Genomic DNA, 12,382 nt, shown 5'->3' with positions numbered 1-12,382 from the left:
TTTGTAAGATAATCATATTCATTGAAAAAACTGAAAATACGTTTTGTCGTCATAACATAGATAAACATTCAATAACGAATGATATGCTCCCTACATGTAGTTTAGGAATCATAATTATTTAGGCAAATATAAATAAAGCAAAACTCGACGCGAGATGAGACGTGTCGAGACAAGATGAGTCGATTGTTTGTTGTATTCTTAGAGTATGTAACTGCATATTCATATAGACAAAATGTGTTATCTGAAAGAAATATACAATAAGAATTTAAATTATTCCAGCTAAAAGGTATAATATAAAACAAGAAGATTTCCAATTAATAGTATTTCAATATAGATTTAATTCACTAGAATTTTGATGTTGACTTGAGTGTATGTTTGAAGTCATTAGTGCGCTTTGTTTCATGTGCTAAAGGTATATACTGCTTACTATATTTATTCCAATGCTTAACAGCAAAATCATAGGGTGATAAGTTTGGAACTTTTACTAGGAATATAAGTTTGGCTAAAAACATCAACATGCATTACTTCTTTGACGAGTTTGTACATGCTATTTGACGGTAGTTGCAGCAAGGGATAAAGGTAGGCCATTTTCTAAAAAAAAAGACAGTTATGGCGTTCCATACCAGTATCTGTGACACGATGATTCATTCGCGATAAACACTCTCGATGGAATATCAAAATAAATATTAAGGTTATGTTGTTTGTTTATGCATCACATTAATGATTTAAGTACCATTCTGTGTAAAATCAGGCAATGGGTGGCACAACATATTTCTCAATTTGGTCCCTTTTGCCACAAATATATTCAATACATCTAGAAAACAACTGAAAACCTATTTAAATTTATCCTGAAGCATCTGTGATGTATATATGTTTTTATTGCTTATATAAGGAAAAAGTGCGGGAAAATTTACCCCCATTTTTCCATAGTGCATTTCAACTAAATTTGATCTATCGATATCTTAACGAGGCAAATTTTACACTTTGGTGGTTAGTTTTGGAGGTTATCGAGTATAAATACTTGGTTGGTGCAATACACTCTCTGTGTTTTTTCCCTTCATGTGCCACACCTTATACACATTTTGCCTGATTCTTAGATGGAGAAGTACTTAATATTTGTTTTTCTACGTTCATTAAGTTTTTATCAGTTGTGTCCTCTTTTTCAATCATGGCAAAAATTGTGTTTCATTCAGTTATTTTTGCAAGAAAGCATATGAGTATGAATGATAAGATATTCTCATATAAATTCATTGACTTACAAGATCCATTTGCAAATGAAATTTTATTTTTCTTTCACTCACATTTAAACAATTGTAAGTTGCATGTATTCTAATAGTACGAAGAATTTTTTTATATACATGTATTTGAATAAACAAGCTTTTATACTTATAAAATGTTCTAACGCTAGTAAATTTATCGTTGCATTGCATTTTCTTCTCCAAGTAGTACGTTTCAGTCACATTTGTGAAACACCATGATATTGCTCGATGGTGAAAATGGAAAACGGTGTTCCATAGATATCCGAGCGCCTAAAGGGTTAGTATCTTGCTGCGTGAGCAGCCTCGCATCGATTTGAGAGTCAGGATGTAATTTAGACTTGATCATATTTGTATATACATCTTTGTATCAACATTATATGCTGATCGTACTTCCTATTATATTTCATATACATATATTTACTTATACAGAAAATTTGAATTTCAAGAAAACAAAGTGAAACCGACGATAACACTTTACGTAGTTAGATGTTACACAATGGAAACTTAAAACGGAAAACGTACTTTTATAAATTTCCGTCTTTGATAAAAATATGTATAAACACTTCATTATCCTGGGAGTAAGGTGAGTTATTTTGTTGTTACTCATTAGTTATTTACAAACGGACAGGTACAATATTTGATTCAACACTTATCCTGGCTTGTCTGGTTATCTTGTACTTGGAGGGTGGTCTTAAGTCGTGTATATTTTATATAAGATGTACACATCTTGATTAGAGAACTACTTTGAAAGAAAAATGCAGGTTTGAAATTTTCAATAAAAAAGCAGGCATGCTTACCTTTCTAGAGCACTTGATGTCACTTTCGGTTTTTCATGCTAGAAGTGATATAGTTGGTTGTGTGTTGTCTTGTGTCCTTACTTTCATATATATATACATATATATATGTGTGTGTGTGTGTGTGTGTGTGTGTGTGTGTGTGTTTAATTCTGTAGTCTATACTTTGTATGAAGATATTCTCTCTTTCTAGTTCACATTTGAAACCTCCTATTCGAATTGTTTATGTATTGTGTTTGTACAGATTCAATTATTAAACATTTATGTAAATGATTTTGTTTGTTTACTTTAGGATTTTAAAATTGACAAGCTTATGCAAATAATTTAATGAGGACTAGTTTACATTTCGTGTTTTGAACCAGCATAAACTTACCCAAAGGAGGCAATGAAAACACAACTTGGTCTAAAACTATAAAGAATTCTTATACTTTAATTTCTAACCTATTCCAAGTCAATTAAAGATATGATCTTTAATCTAAACCTTATTTAATTTGGGATTATGTGAATCATGGAAAGCGGACAAATCAATTATGACGTTCCAGTACCAATATATTTTGTACAAAATAATATATGTCGCCAAAAGAGAACCAATCAGCTAGAAGGTTTATGACCATTCAAATTATAATATAAAATCATAGTCATTTCTTTTTAGTTGATCAATGGTTAAAACTCATTGTCCATTAAAAAAAAATAAACAATCTATTGCGGAAATTATTTTATATATTTCTGTACATCTTTACTGGTCTGACTTGGTTGTAAGAAATAAATAACATGGTAACTAATAGTGATGCTAGATATTGTTATTTCGAAACACTTGAATGGGTGAGACCGCGACATATGTTTATAGATAAACTATTACTTTTTAACAAACAACATAGTAGTCAGCCTTGTCTGACCCCGATTTATATGATATTTTTTTTAGCATACTTATTACAGAATTTTAAGATACCTAAAGCACCGAGGTTTCATTCCTTCTATTGCACTTGTTAGATCTTCTTGGTGATGAATTTGACTTCCAAATTCTTCAATTTTGGTCTTAAGTACTTCTTGTATACGATTGTTTTTTTTTATTTAGATCTTCCCATGTATTTCATTCTACTGCTGCTGATGTTTGAAACGCATGTACATCATATTGAAATTTGCAATACATTTGTTTGGCATTTCTGTTTATACACTTATTTATTTTTCTAAACTTGTCCTGGTAGTTGGGACTATCTAACCATCTTACAGGCTGTAGCCCCAATGTGGAAGTTATATTTTTTATCATATTAATTTTAGAATCCATGTTCTATCGTCTCGTCTGAGAAACGAACTGTAACTACAATGCATCCATACGACATTCTCTGTAAAGTATTCGGGTCAAAGGATGTGGTGCAGTTACGACAGAAACTTTACTCTGCTGTTGAGATTTGTGTATACAATGACGATTTCCAGATTATTCCAAGTGGAAGTAGAGCCGAAGGATTGGAGTTAAAGGGTAGTGATTATGATTTAATGTTCATTTTAAAATATTTCAGAGTTTATGAAAAGATGCCTTGTAAAGATCCATTAGATGACAAAATCAGCATTATAATGGATGCAAATTATACTAAACTAGGTTTTACCAGGCTAAGAATTGTCGATGTAGGAGCAACGTGTAATAGTGATCTGAGTTTATTTTTAAATGAAGTAAGCACAAACGATGGAGGAGTACCTTACTTATCAAGTGCTTTGCTTCGTGGATATCGAAAGCGAAAATGCGAAATTATTCATGGGCCATGTTTGATGTATAAACAAGGTGATTATGAAGCAGAATACCTTCATTGCTTACGTTGTAAAGAATGGATTTCTACTGCACAACGATGGGCCAGTAGATCTAGAGGACCCTGGCCAAGTGCAGACCTCATTAGTAATATCACAAGATATGGCGTTTTGTTTGTACCAGTTGGATATAAAACGTCGAAATATGAGAACATTGAATGGAGGATTTCGTTTTCAATTGCTGAGAAACAATTAATTCATTCCTTTACCCACGTCCAGTTCTTATGTTATGCAATGATGAAGACTATTTTATCGGATATTATAAAGATTTTACATGGTGAACTGTTATGTTCATATTTCATTAAGACAATCATGTTCTGGTTGTCAGAAGAAAAGGAAACTGAATTCTGGACAGCAAAAAATATCATTCAGTGTTATTTGTCATGTGTGAAGCGGTTGATTTATTGCTGTCAGTATAGCATCTGTATGCATTACTTTATTCCCGAGATAAACTTCTTTGAGGAGAGATTTGATGATAATGAACAAGCTGCACTGTTAAATACATTACACGATGTCTACAGTAGAGGTTGGGATGTGTTACTTCATACAAAGACGTTTTTGGAATTCAGTTTGAAACTTAAATTTGATTTATCATTAACAGCTTCAACAACATCATCTTTACCAATTATAAAGGTGATGTGTATGTCAAAAGGAATAAATGAACGCAATGTAAATGTTCACCGCATAATTAAATATACCCCTATTATCATGACACGATTTATAGTAATTTTACTGGCATATGGTATATTGAAATATAGAGACTTCAATTTACTATATGAAAACAGACAAATCTATCATATGTGTAAATCATTATTACCAGATATTTTGATAAAAACTAAGACTGACTGTGTCAGCGGCTGGTGTTTTCTGGCCTCGATGTTTTATCAACTTAAACTTTACCACAGATGTCAATATATTATTGATAATTGTATAAATAAATGTACACAAGAAAAGATATTGTTGAGTATGCGTCATTATATAAGCATTCCAGAGAGTGTTCAGAGACTTATTTCGAAAGACAGATATTTTTCAAAGATTATTCAACATTGTTCCATAAGTAGCGTGGAATTTTTTACGCCAAACCTGATGCCAACCGAACTAAGTCACTTTTTTCAGAATGAATTCAGTGAGAAAGGGTGTGTCATTATACCCCCGACAGTGTTCATTTTTTTCCTAGACTTTCTATGTAACCACCGCTTAAAACAGAACCGGGGCAAGGAGATGGCTTTCAGAAATCTTCACATGACCGTGCGCGAGGAATACTTCATAGTAAATGATTATCAAATTGGAATTGCTCAAGAGATTTTGAATGTCGCAACCAACATGATGCACAAACATTAAATTGTAGACTAAAATCAGGATATACAGGCTAACGCGCCGTGCTACAACAAATCGTACGCACCGTACTATGCACTCAACTGGACGAAAACAGAACATAAGTTTCTTCATAGAGTTGACGACGACTCTTTTATGAATCTTTGTTCATCTTCTCATCAATAGAATAATTTTTATACAGAACAAATTATATACTATGCACTAGAATACTAAATGAAAATATTACGCAACTAGCTATTTGGCTCTTTTAAGACAGAGGAACGTATATTATGCTATTTTTTGTTGATATTAAAAATATATCACATTCGTATTCACAATAGTATTTTATATGCTGCATGCATTATGTAGCATATATGTGTAAGTTTTAAAATTTCAAAACATAAAATAACAATTATTACTGTCACCACGCCTAAGTAAATGAGCTGAGCACCAATCCTAATTATTATTTGTTGAAAAAAACGATACATGCAGACATTTGATGTACGAGAGCCAGCATGTTTTTACATTATTCTTCTCGTTCTGCCTTGTTTAAGATTCCAGATTGTTATTCAAAATAATCGATACATACCGAAAAGCTATATCAAAACGGACACAATCTTATTCATGGTAAATAAATGTTATTGTAAAAGTAGCAGATAAGTTAAAAGGATGAATATGTGAGACGCGAAATCCATTCTCAGGTATTTTTTTTCCTTTTACGCACGTTTTAAAAAGTAAAATTAAAGATTTGAAAAATGGTAACTTGTTTGCAATAGTATCTAAAACTGGGAAAGCAAAGTAAATTAGTGGTGATACTTGTAAAAGCACATTTTGAATTAAGCAGTCATATTTTTAAAGCATTTTACGAAGACTACAACTGTTTAACGGAAACCGAAATGGTGAAAAAATCAAAGAACAACAACCACACCGGGATGAAAAATGTCAGCTCAAGGCCACCCATGGGTCTTTAATGAATGACGAGGAAACCTTCATATGACTGGAAAGGCTGTAACCGACCCCAAAACAACATTATAAACATATATAGCGAAATATATACTCCAGTAACATAAAAGTAAACTGAAAGTGAACGCGAAATAATGCATACAGAGGCCAGAAATTCCTGACTTGAAACAGGTAATGGTAATTACCTATACAGAAAGATAACTCTGACTGGATGCAGCAAACTTCATACAACCAAAAAGAATAAACATACACAAAGCATTCAAATAGTAATGCAAGAAATAAAAAAGACAAATGATAAAATCCAGGCCAGGCACAGTACAAAGCAGGATCTTTTCAATTAGTAAAACATTTTTGGCCTGAAATGCTAGAAATAGACAATAAAATCACAAAAATTAATCATATCATAAGCTCATGATGCAACATTTTAATTAGGCATCTTATCAAATAATTAAAAGCTGTTTGAACTTCAGAATGTGAATGTCACAACAATCATCATAATTACGTAAAATAAATCTACATCACGGTTTCAAATATTATAAAAAAAAATTACTGTATTAGTGAACATTTGATATTAGCACTGTATACACTGTACTGTATTGTACTGTTCTGTACTGTGTACTTTCAAAAAAATACAATGAAAAGGTTGAGAAAACCTTACAATTATCGCTTTTTTTGGTTAAAAATCCCTTCAATCTTGGTATACAATAAATCTCATGCCAGTCGAGTGAATATGAAAATTAGTGCACAACATACGAGACGTCACGTATCACTCCGCCGAAAAAGGAAACTTTGCAGTACTTATAAATCTTACATATTTCGGTAATGAAAACTGAAAATGAAAGGAAACAAATACCTAACACTTCAGCAAAACAGCGATAAACAGATAACCTAATATTTTTTTTCAACTGGCGAAAGAACAAATCCAGGTCATATTTTACTTTAAGCAGCACTCCAGCTAAGAATCATGCAACATGTGATACATGGTTCAAAAGCCTGCATATTTTTATTTTTGATATTTTGATTAAAATATTACAGTTAACAGACATTAAAATGTGGCTTTTCATATAACCCGTGCTCTGAGGAGATAAATAATATGTAGAAGGTACAGTAGAATTCAAAATTAAGGATGATACTTTTGTAAATGACAACTAAAATACAAAAGAAACTGTTGGATTTTCCATGTTGATTATCTTTTAAGAGCAGACAAATTGAAATGAACATCTATCGTAATATTCTCTGTAAATTTTGTATTTTTTTAGGACATTTTTATCTAATCTCGAGCTGTTCCGAGTGGAAATAATTGCCTTTTTCTTACGGCATGTTTCTTTATTTCCTTCCCTTTTGCCTATGATTTCCCCCGATGATGTACTTGTGAATAGGACGAGCTGTACAAGTGTTTCAGTTTTGTAGGTAAATATAATTTATGCCATTTGTAATTTTTATTTCAATGACGTTCATTTGATACAACCAGTGTTTTCAATTTAATTTATATTTACATGTAAAATTGGAAACAATTTCATTTGAAACAATTTGTGTTTTCACAAATACACGTACATGTATCGAAATAACAATAACATGTATTGTTTTCACTGTGTGATAAAAATGTTCAAAATGCATTGCAAAGTTAAATACCCAATGCATCAAATGCAGGCAATAAAACATTTACCGATTATATTTGTTAAATGTTATGCTGAAATGAGAATAAAACTGCTTTCCAGCTATATTTATTTCTCAAATGAGACATATAGTTAATAACGAGTAAAATAAAGCGTATTTCCATCTGTAATTATTAAAAACCAAATTCATGCCGGAAGAATTGAAAATAAATGCCACTAAATGCTATTTTCATATATCATCAATACGTTTCTTTAATTGACCGAACAAAACTTAGTTTCGTGTTCACCTACACGTAAGAATCACTTTCGACCATCCTGTGGAACACATGTTTATTTGACTCAAGTGTGTGTGTATGTGATTTTTTTTGGGGGGATGAGAACGTTTTTATGATTGAATATTTTAATAACGAAAGAATTTGTCCGAATAATGTAATAAATTAAAGTAATCGTTAACATGTGTCTATTTCCTTACAGCGAGTTAACAGTGACCTCTGACCTTGTAAAACCGGAATAGCTCAAGGTAAATACCAGTTCATTGATTGGATTAGTGACAACTGAGCTTAAAGTCTGTGACATCAAACACACACATTTAGAGAGGAAAAACATAATACATGTATATACACGCATCACTGTGAAGGTATTTTACATTGACAATAACAATTTTAATAAACTAACGAAGTATTACTAATTCTTGGAAATTCCTCTTCGTTGATTGGATAAAGGCATCTAACTGCTGATAATGAATTTTAAAATCATTATAGGGAAATTTAATTTGTGCTGATTCGAAATGACCACAGAATTTGAATTCTACGAAATTTATCGAATGTTACTTTTTCAGCGACAATTTCTTTTAAAAATTATTTTGGTACTCAACGAATTCCACGTGATTCATCGAAAGTTTTGTAAAAAAAAAACCATTCGGCTTTTATTGCAAAAACTGAAGGTACAATCTGAACAATATTACTATTAACTTATGATAATTGTGGGTTAAACCAAGTTCTATAGTGTGGGCTAAAGCTTAAACTTTAGGATTAAACAATGAAAAAAAATAGAAGAAAGTGTCCACCCTCCATAAACAGATTCCTTCAAATTAAATGATGTTTTACCTCTTATACTTGTACTTACATCTGATAAATTCCAAATACAATATTACAACCTTATGCTTCATAACTTGACCTTGACCTATACATAGGGAACAGGACATTTGAACTTCTTACAAATGACAACCGTGGTGATTTCGACTTTTTTTGTCATATTGTCAAATAAGCTCCTACATTATGGGTATGTTCCACTGTAATCATTCGTCATCGTAAAATTTGATTTACAATATGAAGCTTCTATCTCAAAGATGGATATTTTTACTTAATCTCAAAGCCAGCCACAATTGACAGCTTATCGAACTTGATGCTCTCCGAAATTAACTTCTTTGCTACAATGTACTGGAGTTGGATGAAGGCATTTGGTTTCACATTGAAATTAGATTCGGAGTAAATGTCTAAAAATGTACATCAATATGAAACGACTTACTAACTTACGTGTACAGGAGAAAACAATCATGAACATTTGATAATAAATTAACTTTTTGTGTTAGTCGTAACTTTGTTTTTTTACAATAACTAACATTGTTTAGAAAATATAATTACTCAAATTTTGTTTTCCGAATGGAATAACTATCAAATTATATTCAATCGTATCCATGCGTTCTTCAGAGAATTAAGCACAGGCAACCGGCAATGGGTTTATGAATACGTAGAGCTCTATGAACTGTTAGAGAAATATAATTTCTGACGGATAGGTGAAGGTTCTTCAAATTTACTACAGATGTTTGTAATTAAATTTAGTCCAAATCCGAAGAACTGTGAGAAATAGGTCATTTCTTGCGGATAGTTTAAGGCTCTTATTCTCGGTCATATTTATAATCGCTTTAATCTTTCGTTTCTTGCAATGGAGTTTTTGGCCATCTCTTTTGCATCAGTAGTAAGTGATAAGTTAATGTAAGGTTGATGACAGCTTTACTGCTACAGTATGCACTCAAGTATTAAAGTAAGTGCCAATAACCACGAAATGGGACTTACTTTAAATACTCTTGTTTTTCTAGCTGACTAAATTGAATGAAAAAATGATAAAACGTATACAAACCTCAATTTTAGACAATCTTTCGAAAGTGTAAATCCCTAACATAATCTTTTTTAAACGAACACATCGGAGAAGTACCCGACATGATGGTTTTTCTTTATTTGAATAGAAAGTATAGTTTTAGCAAAGTAGCAAAGTGTGTCTTTACAACGCATACAATGACAGGCTAAAAACCACTAATTCCACTTCCCATAGGCTTCTATGCTAATTTCACAATATTCAATGGCTTCTCTGGACTTTACCTTAACTTTAACCTGCAGATGACTATATATCAGCATGATTCTACATATGTCAGCTCACAATCCTCAGAATGGCATGTGGGGTTAGCAGACTTGTAGTGCAGTACTGATCACCGGAAGTGAAGTGTCTATAAATAGCATGGGAAATCCCAGTGTTTTCACAAGATAGGGGTATATTTAGAAATCATTATGGAGATTAGGCTTCACATCACAAGAAGCAAAATGCACCTATAAAATGTACAGAAATGTTTTTCCTTTCAGAAACTGTTTAAATTTTTTAAATGAGATGAGAACTTTTTTCACAGCACTATGAGGAACAGGGGTAATTTCTGCGTAGGACTATTTTTGCGTACGTTCCAAATGCTCATTGGTTGAATTGGTGGTCTGTAACCTGATAACAATCAAGAGATAAAGTTTTACTATCCAGGTATAAATGACTTTTTCGGATATAAAACTTAGGGAACTGGAGATCGAGAAGGAGATTTAAGCTTTATAACAGACATTTATTTTTAAAATGTCAAAGGATTAAAATTAAGTTTGAATCTCATTTTCAGTAGTCCAGATAGCTACACAAGGAAGTTCATCTTTTCTTTTCATTTACTCAATATAAGACCAACCCTCTCTCCTGAACTTCATAATTACAAGCACTGTAAATATAATATATTATATACAAATATACATTTCAGTGGTATATGAATTTCTGCAGGGAGAAACAGAAAGAGCAAGCAAACATTCATTAATTCTTCGATCATTATAAAGACATCATCATTTAGAGGCTGTTTACACTGATGATTTCGTTTTCATTTACAAGCCTGGAGCTGCAAAATTTCCCTGATTCGTTGTGGTGGTTTGTGCCTGTGTTTTAGTCGAACTCTCCAACAGGCCTGGAATAGACAAAACAAAACAAAAACAAAAACAAAGATAAAAATAAAAGCAATAGTTTCAGTATTGGTACACAGTATAAGAAATGTATATATATATGTATCGCAATATGACGACATTTGATGAGTTGTTGAATGTTTGGTGTCTAAACATTTACAATGCAACGGATATATATATATTGATTTAATTATATCTGTACACGCGTACACGCGAATGGCGTACTGTAAACCGTGAATGTTCGCTATTTAATTTGCGGTAAGTCCCTAATAAGGTTTGGGGAACGGTCGTTTATTTTTACGAAAGTATATTGATCGCAGATTCCGCGAAAAAAAGAAGGCGAAAACGGACGGTGCTATACCCTGGTTTACAGTATTTTAGTAGTTTTGAATTAATATTTGACTCTTTATGGGTGTTTCTAGACAAGCAGTGGACGCTTACCCTACCGGTGCACCAGGTCCACGATTCCATTTTTAGTGGAGTGCAAGTTACTCAATACTTCTGTTACTTTGTATGTATTATTTTGGTTAATTTATCTTCTTTGTTGTGTGTGCCTGTTTTCCAAGTCTGGGATTCTGCTAGAATCACGCTTCCCTTGATCACTCTATAATAAATGTAATTATATTCGGCGTTTTTAAAATCCCCAGGCTCTACGTTTATATGTTCTACGTTTTGTTTCCTTTCAAATAAACAGTTTTGGTTCAGAGAAACTATTGAATTCTGTAAGGATTTCTAAAAAGGTGCACCACATCGCATTGTCTTCGTTTTGTCACAACTATGGACCAATATCAGTCATAAAAATTGTTTAAACGTAACATATCAGGGAAATGATTAGATTGTGTCTTTCCTTCACTGTAATGACAATTCAATGGTGTTACAATTACAAGTTATATATCCAAAACCTGCTATAATGTAAATTTTAAACGTTTTTGTACACGTTTACGTCTAAACAACTATGTCCACTAACAAAGCATATGTAAGACCATGATCTAGCTATTCTGCATATATGTTTTACTTTAATTGAATCCTATCTTGTAAATATCCTGATATTACCACACTATCATCTTTATATTTAGAATTTCTTCCCACTATGGATATAACTTGCACTCCTGTACCTCGGATCGCTTGCAATAATTAGGGCACACTCCATTAAAGATCGAACAGATCGAACGCCGTTTGAAATGTTCGAATCACCATCCAAAATATTGCTCCTGTTCTCGCTGACAAACCACACGTTTTCTTTATAACAGTAATTAACATGCGTATTGAGTATCACAGTCATAAGTACTATATCAACGATTTTGAGCATTCCTTTGGACCCATGCATGTTTATTTCCCTTTTCGTATAATATCTATTGCTGATTCAGGTATATTCTGCATTT

At 32.2% G+C, this 12,382-nt stretch overlaps 1 protein-coding gene and 1 long non-coding RNA gene across 2 annotated transcripts; both read left to right on the top strand.

The window, feature by feature from the left end:
• The first annotated feature begins 1,817 nt into the window (after nucleotides 1–1,817).
• On the top strand, nucleotides 1,818–5,455 carry LOC148602979 (uncharacterized). The gene is made up of 2 exons (XM_088553394.1): nucleotides 1,818–1,842; nucleotides 3,571–5,455. The coding sequence occupies exon 2, from the start codon at nucleotides 3,584–3,586 to the stop codon at nucleotides 5,192–5,194; it is 1,611 nt and encodes a 536-aa protein (XP_088409520.1). The 5' UTR covers nucleotides 1,818–1,842; nucleotides 3,571–3,583; the 3' UTR covers nucleotides 5,195–5,455.
• A 1,735-nt stretch (nucleotides 5,456–7,190) lies between these two features.
• On the top strand, nucleotides 7,191–12,080 carry LOC148602978 (uncharacterized). Its single transcript, XR_015916388.1, has 3 exons — nucleotides 7,191–7,540; nucleotides 8,221–8,383; nucleotides 10,808–12,080. It is a non-coding gene; the product is annotated as an uncharacterized LOC148602978 (long non-coding RNA).
• The last annotated feature ends 302 nt before the right edge of the window (nucleotides 12,081–12,382 follow it).

This window comes from Perna viridis, chromosome 11 (assembly GCF_037379345.1).
Source record: "Perna viridis isolate PV_CMFRI_1.1 ecotype Kerala chromosome 11, ASM3737934v1, whole genome shotgun sequence".
Taxonomy (NCBI): Eukaryota; Metazoa; Mollusca; class Bivalvia; order Mytilida; family Mytilidae; genus Perna; species Perna viridis.
This window is presented reverse-complemented; position numbering and strand designations above follow the sequence as displayed.